This window comes from Gavialis gangeticus, unplaced genomic scaffold (assembly GCF_001723915.1).
Source record: "Gavialis gangeticus isolate Ggan-Ray unplaced genomic scaffold, GavGan_comp1, whole genome shotgun sequence".
Lineage (NCBI taxonomy): Eukaryota > Metazoa > Chordata > Crocodylia > Gavialidae > Gavialis > Gavialis gangeticus.
The window spans coordinates 78,210,282-78,225,144 of NW_017729029.1; the positions used below are offsets into that span (position 1 = coordinate 78,210,282).

General features: G+C 41.3%; 1 protein-coding gene across 1 annotated transcript in view; it reads left to right on the top strand.

Annotated features, from left to right (window-relative positions):
• Positions 1 to 14,863, top strand: part of GALNT7 (polypeptide N-acetylgalactosaminyltransferase 7) — a 126,851-nt gene that overhangs the window by 69,749 nt on the left and 42,239 nt on the right. Inside the window, exon 2 of the mRNA XM_019521785.1 lies at positions 1,549 to 2,000. Within this exon, the coding sequence (XP_019377330.1) occupies positions 1,549 to 2,000 (452 nt within the window). The remainder of the gene's footprint in view (positions 1 to 1,548; positions 2,001 to 14,863) is intronic.

Sequence of the window (14,863 nt, forward strand, 5' to 3'; positions counted from 1 at the left end):
TCCATTTGGGGTTACGATCCACAGTTTAAGAACCGCTGTACTAAGAATAGGGTATGCCCAGGGTCGGCAGTCTGTGGCCTGGGGCTGGATCCATCCCATGTAGCAGGGAACCTTCAGGCAGTAGGGAGAAGCAGTGGCAGCAGCCTGGATCCTAGTGCCTGCCCATCTTGGACATGAGCTGAGTCATTTCAGTCCACAGCTGGGAAACAAAACTGACCACTGGGGTCAGTGAAAGCATGTCCCATTCCTTTTGAAACTAGGCCGTGAGGCAGATAGAAAAGTGAGGGTCGTGGGGACAGAGAAGAACAAGCAAGAAGGAATCTGCCTCTGTAGCCTACTGGTTAGGACACTTCCCTGTGTGGAAGGGAATTGGTCTATTTCTGGTCTGTGCTCCCAAATCTGTTTATATTTTCTAAATTTCAGTCTTCAGATAGAGAACAAGAACTGCCCTGGCAGCAGAGACTCTGACCACCACCACCACTCATTCTGTGCTGAATTTAGTGCTGTCAGTATGAGTTAGGCAGGATTTGGGACTGCCTAATTGTGGTTACCCAGGGACCTTGTAGATTTTGGTGTGTAATGAGGTCTTAGGGTGCTAACTCCAGGCCAAACTGAATTGCTTCTTGGGACTTTGGTGTCTAAGTCCGACATCAGTGCCTACTGGATTATTTGAATCTAACCTTAGTTTCTACCACAAGTCAAAATAGGTATAATGTACCCTTGTTTAAAATTTCTCGTTTGTCTGCAAGATTTCAATTGGGTTTTAGCAACAATTTAGAGGTAAAATTACATTTGTTTGTAGTTATTCCTATTTGCCTTATGATATTAAGATTTACCTCGACTCTTCTCCTGTTGACTTGAGTAGAAGCAGAGTTAGATTCTGGTGCTTTTGAAAATCTCTATTTCCAGTGTTAATTGTGAGTGCCTTCAGAGAGCAAGAATTATAGACTGATGTTGAAAAACAAACTTGTTCTTCATGAAAATCATTTTTGAATGGGCATTTTTGGAGATGAAGAGTGGGATCTGTGAAAGTATCTAAAGGAGATGAGAGCATTTATGCCATTGGAAGTACCAGTGATATCCAAGCTAGAGTTTAAAGTGCAATTCCTAAACCAGTGATTCTTAGCCAGGGTGCCATAACACCATGTGTTCTTAGCCATGTCTTGAGACCCTTTTAAGGGTGTCATAAATGTGCAAACACCCATGTATGATTCACAAGATAAACCCAGAGATTTCAAATGCAAATCCACAGTGTCAAAAACATCCTGGCCTATTGTGATCTTTTTGAGGTTTTTTTGCAACAGAATTGCTCTATTTTTCTGTTGTCAAAAATCATGTAAAAACTGAAAGCTAAGAGCTGGCCTTTCTAGGGGGGTGCCTTGAATCTAAACAAGTTGAGAACCACTGCCCTAAACAATACTCTCTGTTGCTGCTTAATATATTAGCATTGATTATCTACTTAAAATTTTTAGATTTAAAATATTTAGACTTCTAAATTTATATAAGGGTTTCCAATGACTTCCTGCTATTTTTTATATATATGTATAGGATGACGAAGTCAACAAACCAATGCCAAACAAAGGAGACCATGGATTAGCTCCCGGAAATGAGAAGTTCAAACCTGTGGTACCCTGGCCTCATGTTGAAGGTGTGGAAGTGGACTTGGAATCTATTCGAAGAAAAAATAAGGCCAAAAATGAACTAGAACATCATGGTGGTGAACAGCAGAACATCATGCAGAGGCAGTATCTCACATTTAAGCCTCAGACACTTGTATACCGTGATCCTGTATTACGACCTGGAGTCCTTGGTAATTTTGAACCCAAAGAACCTGAACCTCATGGCGTTGCTGGTGGCCCTGGAGAGGAAGCGAAGGCATTTGTTTTAGGACCAGACTACAAAGAAACTGTTCAAGCCAGCATTAAAGAGTTTGGGTTTAATATGGTGGCAAGTGATATGATCTCGCTAGATCGGAGCGTTAATGACTTACGTCAAGAAGAGTAAGCAGACTTCTTGTTCTCTGTGTTTTTCTCTTGAGGGATGGGAAATGTGTAAATGGTTTTTAATCAAGTACTTAAAATGCAATAGAGATGAAACCAAATAATGAGATATCTTACTTTGGCAAAGCAGGCTGCTGGATCATACTAAACATTTTCCTATGTTAATACTAGTAGTATTTCACTTAATCTTTTGTTGAGTATTTAATTTCTTTTGACTAAGCTTCCAAGGTAGTCTGTTCCAATGCCCAATCAAGCTAATCAGGATGGCCTGTCATCATTATATATTTTTATTTTTTAAATATCCTCAGGTTGTTTATATAGTGAATAAATCCTTGGTTTCATTATTTCCCTTAAAATTTTATGTACAGTTCTTAAAACATTTCCTTCCAGCCCCTGGTTTCATTTTTCCCAAAACACTCTTAAATTGAGCTGTTTTTATAAGCAGAAAACTGAACCTAAGGAATATATTCTTCTCTTTGATATACAGGTGTAACTGCTAACCTGCCTGCATTCACAGAAGTACAGATCTCCCATAAAGATGTTCAGAATTCAAATCTGACACTAGTATGCCCCTTCTAAGCACTTCACTCTTTTGTATATTAAGGAGAAGGAAAACATTCTGGAAATATAGGTCTTTTAACTGGTATGTGGGTTTTTCTGGGTATGTTTTGGTATGGAGTGGGATGTTTTACCGGTCTTTCCCAACTCCCTTTTTAAAATCAATCTCTTCTAACTACTCTGGCTAGGGGTAGATGTTCAAAAAGCTTGAGCCTGATTTAATTCAATCTTTGCAGGTTTAGTCTAACCTGGCTAAGGTAAACTGTTTGTAATCTTGCAGATATCCCCTCTGGGCTGAGGAAATGCAGGCACATGCTTGCAGCGGCTCCGACTAGAAGCTGGTGTGTGCTAGAGCAGCCCTCCCTCCCTTTCACAGTGCTGAGCTGAGGGAGGCATGGCCAGGCCCCAGCAGGATGCTCTGATTAGAGAGGGGTCCCTCCCCCACCCCCTATAGCTGTTGATAACAGCATTTAGTTACACAGCAGGGAGTTACACAGGGAGTTTTTAGCATTTATCATTCCATCAAACAAAACAAAAGCCTCTCATTAGTTCAGGCTCTTAAACAACTTTTTCCAAGGAAGGAACAAAGGGACGTTACCAATTACCTGTTGATTAGCTCCTAAATGCCCTAAGCCAACATTGTCCTGTCTCCCACAGCACAGACTGTAGCCAGCATGTGGTATGCTAGCTAATGCTGAGAGGTGTCTGTGTAAGGCAGAGGGTAGGGAGGAATCCCTGCTTAAGCAGGGGGAGTAGAGCAGGAGAAAGCCAGGCAGATGCTGCTGTACCTGCAGTCTCTGCTGGAGCTCCAGCCAGGGAGCAGCGGGATAGGACCAGCTCTGCTGGCCTGGAGTAGAGAGCAGAGCCCTGCCCAGGTTTGCAAAGCATGCTGGTGTGCTGGAGGACTCTGATTTAACTTAAACCAGGAAGGCGTTTGGGACAGACATTCTATAAACCAGTTTGACTCAGATCAGTTAAATCTGATACTATATTCAACCAGGTTTATCGCAAACCGGTTTGAGCCATTTTCAGACTGGTTTATGTGCACTAAACATCTGTTCTGTTACAGGTTTAATCCAGTTTTTGATCACTTAAACCAGTTTATGTTTAAAGTCTGTCCTTAGCCCCTTTGGTTACTCTGTCTGGAAGATATTTTACAGTTACAGAAAGGCGGCAGTAAGCTCCGATCTTGAAGGGAAAATAACACTTGATACTTACGGTTGCGTTAGAGTCATGTTGGGCATCTATACATGTGCCAGATATCTGCTCCGATGCGTGCCAGTTAACACAATTAATCGAGTCTGCTGGAGCATGCTAACATACTCCAGCAGCTGGCGTGTCATGTCTGTTCAGCATCCCCATGCTTCAAAATGGCAGCGAGGACATTTTAACTAAAGCTCCCCCACTGCCATTTTGAAGCATGAGATGTTGACTACACATGATGGTGAGGGTGATTTAATTAGAGCGGCTCTCAGAGCTGCTCTAATTAAAGTGTCCCCTCCCCCCCACCCTGGAGCACATGTATAGGCACCCCTTGTTTGTAGCCACGATGTCCAGGAATTACATGGGAGGCAAGGATTTTTTAGGTGATTATTTTTTATTGGACCAACTGCATAATGAGGATAAAGTTAGGCAAGCTTTTAAATGCAAGGCATTCTTCCTCAGGTCAGCTGGACTTGAACAATACAACCAAGGACTCCAGGTTGTTTTGGACCAACTCAACTGTATAGTTGGGATAAAGCCTAACTATGAACCTGCTCCAATAAAAGATATAATACCAAAAAAATCCTTGCCTCTCATATTTGATACTTATGTTTGTTCTTAAACCTGTACTAGGAAAAGGTCCTCTAAGTTTCATTATACTGATCATAGAAGCTAAAAATAGACAACCAATTTAATGCAATACTGATTGGTCCAGGCTGACTTGTATCAAAATAGATGCAGCAGTCATTTACACGTGAGGCTTAAATAGCAGTTAGTTTGAATTAGCGGTGATTGTTCCAAGGCAAAGTATTAATTCAGATAATTTACAGGTACTTAATTTGGGACCATGGGCTTGTCAGGTCTGGGGTTTGCTGCGAGAGAAAACGCTTGGGTCCGAATCAAGTCTATTAGGTCCGAATCAAGTCAGTGGTCTGTTTTTAGCCTGATGTGTGTGCCATTTGTATTTCTGTTCCCTGTGAAAAATATGTCTGTTTTATTTCTTTGCCATCCCTAGCTATGGAGCTATGCCAACCACAAGGTCTGATGCCAGGCTTTGGATTGTGTCACCAGCTGTGGCAGCTGAACCATTGGATAACTGGCTGGCTACTATGGCTCCACTGTTGTCTTTTTCTGATGTGTGTTTTCCATTTCGTGAGCTGGGATATGAATCAGGCCAGCAGCTGGCTGATTCTACCTCTTTGTGCTTTGGTATTTCAATTTACTGCCTTTAGTGTGTTTGTTAAACAGGAAAGGAACATATTCTGAATCCAATTCATGTACAGTGTAGCGTTTCCATTTCTGCTGTATGTTAAGGGTTGCAGGTCTTTTACAAAGCATACTTCTGGCTTGGCAGCAGACCTGTCCAGCACCCGTACGAAGCGATTCTCTGCTTCTTGAAGTCCCCTCCAGATTTTTCTGCCCAACTGTGGCCAGCAGCGCAGCCATATCTCCCTGCTGCAGAGCTTTTTTGAGGAAAACTCCAAACTTAATTTTAAATTTCTAGTTTAGCAAGTTGCCTTGGTAAGTCAGTTAGCTCCCAGCTCTGCCCCACGTCAGCATTGATTTGGGTGGGGTGGTGGGGATGGAATTTGATCCTTAGATTCTGCTGTTTCTCCTGAGACATTTGCAGGGGCTGATGCTCCTCCAGGATTCTGGGAGAGAGCGGTGCTAAGAAAAGTCAGACAGAAGGAGGTTTCCCTCTTTCTGTTTCTTATCAGGAGTCCTTTGGGACGCTGAGCTAGCTAAGAGCATGTAGTTCAGTTTTCCTCAAAGCTCAGGTTGCCTAGGCCCTTATCTCCTCTGAGAAGGAAAGAAGGCAGGCAGGACTGGGAGAGAGCTGTCTGTATGGCAAGCAGCCTCTATCTCTGTGATACGAGTGAAGCCAAAATGGCAGCCTGCCAGCTGAAACACTGATTGGGAATGTCTGTAGTCCAGACCAGGCAGCTCAGCTGCCGCCTTCTCTCCCTGCGGTCCCATGGGTCACAGATGGATGGCACCAGACAGAACGCAAACGTTGCCAGCCCTAGAAAATGTGAGAGGTGCCTTTTCAGGTCAGTTACTTCCCACCTGCTGCCACTTTGTTAACAGTTGCCCTCTTCCACTCTCCTTGCTGCTTCACCTCAGGGTATTTATATCCCATTGTCCTTATTTCTAACCTTGGAGAATAGGGAACAAGCAAAGCACGACCTAGTCTAAAATATCTAACATTTCTAAAGGATGCTGGTCCTCAAAACATTCCGATTTTTACCCTGACAATTCTTATGTTTTACACATGGATAGTTTTTTCTGATTCCTGCTTTCAGTCATTTCCCATTTGATTTTGCATGCGCCTTTTACAGTATCTCTCATCAGAATCTTGGTAGCAGTAATATTGCTTTAGGGAAGGAAAAGGTTCATTTTTTTTTTTTTCTCTTTCTGGACGATTTTTTTTTTTCTGATTGGGATCGGTACAGAGAGAAAATTTGAAGTGAGTATAGAATAATGATCTTGGATTCAGGACAAATTTATGATGCCAGAGCAGTCAATAATAGACTTGAGGTGCTGAAATATACTTCCAGGTACAAGGTATCTTCACGGAAGAAAGTTAACAGAAGACAGTGACCTTGATGGAAAACAAAAATTGAATATTTGTTTCTTTGGCACCATTTATTGGCACCCATGGTGAATTCTGACCTTCATATGATTCTGTCTTCCAAAGTTCTTATAATAACTGCCTAGTAGTTGTAAGCATCCCCATTCACTGTCGGTGCATTACATCAGTTTTTTCCAATTATGTATTTTCCTACTCTCACTGCTACATTAGTGAATGCAGAAAATCAAGTGTGATTTTTAGGATGAGTGTTGCTAAAGAATCTTCCTGATGTATTTCAGGGAGTGGATACTTAAGGAAAGAACATCATGTCCATTATCTGTAACTGCAACATGATTCACTGAGGTGTTGGAATACTTCTCTTTTCATGAATAACAGACCTGTCCAGATTGACAGTCAAGATGGCTGATATGGTTTTCAGAATAACAAGGAAGCATTCTACCAGTCTAATCCTTATATATATGTCCTTGTCTTGAATGGAATAGTTTCTCATCTCTACATGCACTGCCTACAAAAGGGTAGAATACTAAGACTTAAATGGCAGAAGTCAGATTAGCAGAGTTGTTCATCCTCCTCCATCCAGGGGTATCTTGATTTTTGAAAATAAGGCAGGGGATTGAACAATGTTTTCCATGCCAATGCTAGAGTTAGGAATGAGAAACTGGCATTAATATTGTGCATGCCTCTCAGGCCTGATTAACCTAACCTTGGATCGTTAGCAGGGTCTGAAGAGGTCTGCTAGTGCAAGATGAATCCTCTCACCTAGCTGATTTTATAATGATCACTTGGATGAGGAGAAAGCAAAAATTGAGCTTTTTCTACTGTCTAGCGCAAAGTGTATCACACAACTACCATGTTGGATCGGTGAAACATTCCTTCAGTTCTTCTAAACAGGTGTATTATGGATATATGAATTATTAAGCAAAATATCAAGTCTTTCTTGCATAATGTTCTCAGCATGTTAGAGAACAGTTTTGCACAAATCCCAAAACTAAATGCTTCCTTAGGGTATTGACTTTATTCCAACCCTGTAAATTTTACCCTTTTAGTCTTACTGTGATTGAACCTTCGGAGGAAGTGTTATCATGTTTCCTGTCTATCAGAGTGCGCCTTATAATAGCTACCATCTATGGTTCTATCAGTAGGGTTTCTTTTGTTTTATTTTTGTTTTTGAAGATGGGCATTTTCTCCAGTGAAACCCAATATTATATGTTGAAGCAAGAAAGGTAATTCTCAGACTGTCATAGCATTCACTTTGTAAGTAAATTCAGGAAATAGTTGTTCTTTAGTTTAGCTGAAAAGTACAGTTGTTAGGAGCACTGACAATTGTGGCAAAATAGTCATGACTTCAGTTTTAAGGTCTGCTGGATGGTCATATGGCCACCAATAAATATATTTTCCAAATCTATGCATATTTATTTTCTTTTGCAGAGGGTTTTTTTTCCCCCAGAGCCTTAGTGCTCAGAGGAAAATGGATAGCAATTTCTATAAGAACTCCCTAATTTACCAGATGATCCTGCTTGCCAGTTTCCAGGCACACTGGTCTGAAAATGCCAGTGTAAAGTGTCTGTACACTTTGACAGAAAGGGCAGTTTATCTGTACTCCATGAAACTTGAATTTCTTTGACTAACAAGAGTCACACATCAATTGCAACCTGGAGACAAAAGGATCATCCAGAACAGAGAAAGAAATTGACATCTAAACGTTGGGCTTGAGGTAGAATGCAGCATGTTTTGCTGGATGAGAAATTGTTGTTTTAAGTAGAAAAATATGGTCTAATTAGAAAAGTAGGTTTTTTTCCTCACTTAAACTAGTGCCAATTTATCAGTGGCTGTGAAAGGGTTAAAACTGTAACTGTTGCTGAAGACTGGATGCTGTCCCTTCTTCCATGTAGCCAGCTTGTGAAGAGAGAAGGAAGAGCAGCAGTAGCCATTTTACAGCCTCTCCGTGCTTCTATTCTAGGCAGAAATCAGCTTCCCTACACAACCCAACATGCATACCCCAATTTTGGAGGGCTAATTGTTGGGGGAGAGGGGTAGTGTATATGGTATACAAGTAAGTAAAGTATATGAATCAATTCTAATAAGCAGTGAGACACACTTTGGGAGTAAATATGCAACAGAAGAGGAATGGTAATACTCAGGAATTTTGGGTTCCATCCTGATTTTAATGGAACTAGAGTTGCTAGACTCAGTTGTTGCCATCCTTTCTTTGTGTTTCCAAAGGCCTGTTTTCTCTTTGCTACTGGATCCTTATTTTAGTCCCAGTCTCCATTCATCAGGTTTCTAGTTTCGTCTCCATTCATCAGGTTTCTCATCTTTGGCCTGGCATTTGTCCAGCCAATCTCAGTTCTTCATCTGACCTCTCTTCTGTCCTTTCTAGCTCATTTCAGTCTAAATTCTCTCCTTACACTCCAGTTCCTTGTAAAATTTATCTTTCTTCCTGCTTACCTCACTGATCATCATTTAGACCTAATCCTCTGGCTCCTCCAGCCTTCTTCATTCAATCTAACTGGGTTCTGGTCTCTCCTTCCCTCCCGTCCCCTTTTCCCTTCACTATATCCCAGTCTCCTTGCCCCACTCAGTCAGGGTCAGTTTCTTTCCCTCATTCAGTTCCAGTCTCACAAGACTCCTAGTTCTGCTATACTTCTCCCCTCCCCACCTACCCATCTCCCCCAGCCTTGTTTGGACATTGTCCCTTCTCTGTTGAAATTGGACAGCTTCCTCTTCCAAGCTGTATGGGCGCCAGTATTCAAGGGAATGGGGCGGACATTGAGAGCACAGGAGGAGCATGAAGCCAGTTTCTACTGGGAGAATCACTGTTCTTCTGGTAGAAAGCAGGTGTATATAGACATACTGGGCATTTCTACACATGTAAGCACTGCAGCTCTGGGTGCTTTGAAACACGTAGAAGGTGTTTTAGTTCAAAAGCTCGCCACCACCATTTTCTCCGTGCTGATGCACATTTTGCCGCTTATACAACTGCAGGCAACACAGATCCGTGCGCGTCAGCTCACGTACAGGTCTCTTCCGTGTCCAGGCATGAAAATGTATATGTGTAAATGCCCTCAGGCTTTATCTCTTGGAGCAAAAATGCTTCAGGAGAAAAATAACCTTGGAACAATTAACTAGTGTTAAAGTGCTCCTTGGAGAGTTTCTTCCAGGAGACTGAATGTCTGTAGACTTTTCTCTTGCGGGCCAGGAGGAGTGCAGCCATGGAAAAGGTTCTGTGCTTTCCCAAGATCTAGGTCACCCCGATCATGAGAAGGTGTAGGGGGAAGAAGCTGCTTCCATCCTCCCATAGACCAGGAGATTATGGGAGCAGCAAGCACTTCTCTCTGTCTCTTCCCTAAACCTAGCAGTCCCCAGTTTCAAGAGGCAAGGAAATTTTGCCAGTTCACTGGGTGTCCATTGCCATCCTGCACAGTGAGACACTGGTTTTAAAAGCTGGCCAAGCAGGTGTGGGGTTCAGTGAAAGTTTCCCCAACCCAGCTTCTGGTTTCCACCAGCTTCCCATGCCACCCTGCTGCTAGCTGCTGGACAGTAGGGCAGCCAGCAGGAGCCGGGTTGGGGAAACTTCCCTCCAGCCCTGCTCCTGGGTGCAGCCCTGGTCAGAGAGACTACAAGAGAAAGTCAGTAGGAGTGGGAACCAGGTGGAGGAGACTTTTTCTGTGCCTGGCTCCTGCCACTAACTTTTAAATAATCATCCTGCCACTCAGCTAAGTGGCAGGGGTGGGCAAGGGGAAGCCCGAGGGACTGGGTGCCTGGCATGCAGAGGATTTCCCCAGCCCAGCCCTGGCCCCTCCAGCTTTCCCCTGCTGCCAGTTTCCCTCTCCTTTTGGCCACCAAATTAGAACATTCTTTAGTCATAAGAATTTTCATGGACAATTATTTTGATTTTGATTTGCATTATTTAAAATTCACATTTTCAAAAGCATCAGTTGCTTATTGTGTGCCATGAACAAATTATCTTTATGCAATATATTTAGAAATCACTTGCTGCTTTGTTAATATAATATACTGTATCTAATTTAGTCTTTGGTGGAAAATTAGGCTTTGATACATATTTGCAAATTATGCAGCTTTAGCAGCAATAGTTTTGTTCAACAGAAGGGGTCTATAGTATGATGGAGTTCCCTTCTTTTCTCTTCTCCCCAATGTTTTAGAGAACAGAACAAGGTTGTCAAATGTAATGGTTGTATCGGGGTGGAGGTGCTATGTAATGTTTTAATCCCAAATGCAGTCTTGTAGAATGTCTTTATATTATTTTTACACTTCCTTTCATGAAATCTATCTAAAAACTGACTTTGTTTTTAAAAACTGAATTGTGAACCCATCCTTCAAAAACAGCTTGATGAAGGAGAACCCTCTACGTTGCCAAAGTTATGTTAAAGGTGCAAAATGATTGCATCGAATTGGCAACGTCATATCTGGAGAAAATAGTATAAATGTTCAGTTGCATAACAGCTTGAAAGGTTTCCATAAGATGCATTATTTTTGCCTTTCTTCCAGAAATAAGCTGAGTACATAACATGAATTTAATAGGTTTTGGACAACAGTTCATTTTCTAGTCAATCCCACCATAGCCAAGGAGACTTTGTGGAAAGGCTCAACTCTAAAGCATACTTCCTTCATGACTGTGGTGATTATTTCCTTAATTACATCACAACACTAATCACACTTATGAAATTGTTTAATGAAATAAGCTTTCAGTAATTACTGTTTGTGTCCACATCCTTGGAAACCAACCACTGGGGACTTCTTTTCATTTTATGTGGTACTTGGGGAAAAATTAAGATACGCACGCCATTCCAGTGACTTTCCTTGAATAGCAAAAGAGAAAAATAGTTTTATTATGCATACCACGCCTCGTGTTTTACTGATACTTAAGATTACGGGAATCAAGTGAATTAAAATAGCCAAATTTAAGTGAGAAACCTAGAATTCTGAATGTAAGATCTTAAGGATCTGGCAGGACTCCACAGAAAGAAGTATGTAGTTGTTTAAAATGTAATCAGCCATTGGCTGTCAGACCTCCACATAGCAAGGAAAGATTGGACTCCTGGGCCTTGCATATAGTAGGAAAACAAGTGTTTTCAGCTCTGCCAGCCCTCCTAACAGTGAAAGCTGTAGTGTAGTGTAGATAGAGTTGACACACTTTTTAACACTGTGTGTTTTGTTTTTCCAATTTTTCTCCAGCTGATGCATTTGAAGGTTAAAATATTCCCCTGGTAAGAGAAAGAGAACTTCTCATGTACATTACATACCATATATGTGATGTAATTAGTTTAGTTTATCAAAAGCAAAGAGAGCTCAGTACTGTCAGAGCTCTGGTGAAAGCTTTGAATAAACTGAATTTTTCTTACTGTAATCTTGGAGATTTCCCAGTCCTAAAACATTTTCACTGGCCGCATGACTTCCTTTTGTTTTAAATGCCAGTGGGCAAATAGATTGTTATTCATGCTATGTCAGATGATCTGCAACACATAAGAAAACAATAAATAATGAATCTATATGCTCAATACCATTTTCCCATCGTTTGTAACTGAAAGATTACCATGTTAGTATACAAATTAACTGACATAATATAAATTGTAATTCAGAAAAGCACTGTTTTGTTTAATGTTGTGTCAGTTGCTCAAGGAGGATAAACTGTAGCCCATTTGTATAATTTTAAACATGGCAGTCCTTGTCTATGCTGAGCATTTTAATTCAGTCCTCAAATTAACACTATATAACCCAGGTCTTTTTTCCAGTTCTTTCTTCCAAATGCTGTGTAACTCGTCAGTGCTGACAAGCCCAGAGGGTTGGGTAAATATATTGCCTCCTCTGCCTGCACAGCCCTATGTGCTTTTGAGCTTTGCGTAGGCAGATTTCTCAGATGGTGACTTCCAAATATGAATTGTATAGGTTAGGAACACAAATGTTACCTTCAAAACGAATGTTAGCTTTAGAACATAGCAGTTACTGCTCAATTTGTTTCTTGCAAACAATGGATGAAGCAGAATAAAAATGAAGCATTGGCATTTCCTCAAAGTTGTTGCATATGAAAGCTTGTGTATCTCGTGAATTAGTCTATACAGTGCCACTGTGCCTTGTCTTCTACATGACTTCGGACTAAGTTAGCTATCTCCCTCCCCCTTTTAATGGTTAATTTGCCTTATTTTTCTTAGAGCAGTAGTAAGAGACCAGAGTTGTCATGCCACAAAACAAGTGTTAGAAATCTGAGTTTGTGTAAGAGGATATTTTATGTACTTTGCCTTTTGATTTGTTTGTATTTTGTTATGACCTTAAAAAAACTCACGTAGAAAACACAGAAGAGGGGTGTAAATCAGGAGGATTCCAGCAGGAGGTCCAAGCTACAGGGTTGTGATGATGAGGATTGCGCTGATGGGAGGGTGGTCCCCTGCGGCCTATCTTACTCATCAACATCCCATGGCTACTTCCAGAAGTGGCACCTGCAAAGCATTCTCAGTTACAGCAAGGAGCTGCACTTCTGTCTACACCCTCTATTCTGCCCTTGGCCTATCTTCAGAGTAGCATGACTAACTACACTGTTCCTTTAAAAAACAAGCATGTTAATTTCTTCTATGCTAGATGCTTCCCTTTGCTTGGGGAGAAATGTCAGAGATGTGGCATATCTGTAACCTCTTATCACCATTTTAATCACTGCTACTCTTTGCCTGGACTACAGTGTACAAGGAAAATGTATTTTGTTTAATATGAATGAATTTTGACCTGGTAATTTTTTAGCCAACCACTAGATGTCATTGCTGTCCTACAGATATGCAGCTGGGAAAAGCATTTATTTATAAGGAAAGGAAGAGGAGCACTTCAGTTTTCAACAGTTGAATGTAGTTTAACATTTAGTAGAAAAGTTAGCACTTTAGCTCACAATGGAGATTCACTGCAGTTGTTTGTGTGCATTACACATTTTTTTCATACTCCCAGCTGCAAATGGAGATCTGTGAAAGCCGACTTGAATGTAGGGATTATTGTAGACTCACTGACACTCATGCGGTTGTTCATAATGAGTCACTACACTGACAATCCAAGAAATGAGATCAGTTCCCTGAAAAAGGCTAAGAGTGTGATCATACCAGGAGTATAGATACAGCTATATATTACAGCTTACAGATGACATATTTAGTCAAAAGCAACTTTCAGTTCATATGTGTGAAAGCTACTAAAACATCTACAGGTTTTAAATTGAATGTGTAGCATAAGACCACCAAACCTTGTTTTTTTCTGTCAAAGAATACTAATGTTAAATATAATAGAGGAAAAAATGCTGTTAAAATGCTCTCGCATTTTTCATGTCTGGTTTTTGTAATCTGACGTAACAGTTTTAACCCATTTTAAGAACAAAATATGATTTACTGTTAGTCATCTTGCACTTAAAAATCTTGTTCCTTCAAGAAAGAGGAAACAAGCGTAATGGATGCTTTTTATTTTGACAGAGAGCTTTCTTCCTTTTTATGTGATTCTTTTAGCTTTTCTGTAGTGGAGGATACAATTTCTAGACCTTTATTAATTAGCACATCTTTCTTTAATTAAGGTTCACAAATGTTAAAATACTGTTTAAAATGTAAAGGCAAAATTTGGCAGGGCAATGAAACCAATATCAAACAACCTCCTTCCTTCAAAAGGCAAATTCACGGATTTTTTTTCACTGTTTTTATATTGAATTCTTGAATGTTTTTCAACTGACATTTCATCTTGGAACATGAGACTAGTAGAGTGCATGATAACGGATGATGGAAATACTTCCAGATTGGTGCAATTAAATCTCCAATGTTGATCCACATAAATACACTTTCCTTTCCTTGTTCATGTCCTTGTGTGGCAAAGTACTTGGCATTCATTGGAATCTGACAGGGCTGCATCATGCCTCAAACTCTTGACCTCTGGGTTTCCAGCGACCACCCCCCACCGTGCCACTGGAGCAGAGTATGACTACATGTGTAAAGCAGAGCACAGTGCACATACTTAATCCCTCTTTAGCATACAGAGTCATAGATGATTCATAGATGTTAGGGTTGGAAGGGACCTCAATAGATCATTGAGGAGGACCCCCTGCATAGGCAGGAAAGAGAGCTGGGCTCAGATGACCCCAGCCAGATGCCCATCCAACCTCCTCTTGAAGACTCCCAGGGTAGGGGAGAGCACCACCTCCCTTGGGAGCCCATTCCAGACCTTGGAAGTTCCTCCTATGTCCAGTCTAAATCTGCTCTCTGTTAGCTTATGGCCATTATTTCTTGTGACCTCCAGGGACGCCTTGGTGAGTAGAGCCTCACCAATTCCCTTCTGTGCCCCCATGATGAATTTATAGGCAGCCACAAGGTCACCTCTCAGCCTTCTCTTGCAGAGGCTAAAGAGGTCCAGGTGCCCTAGTCTTTCCTCGTAGGGCTTGGCCTGCAAGCCCTTAACCATACGAATGGCCCTCCTCTGGACCCTCTCCAGATTATCCACATCCTTCTTGAAGTGCGGCGCCCAAAACTGCATGCAACGT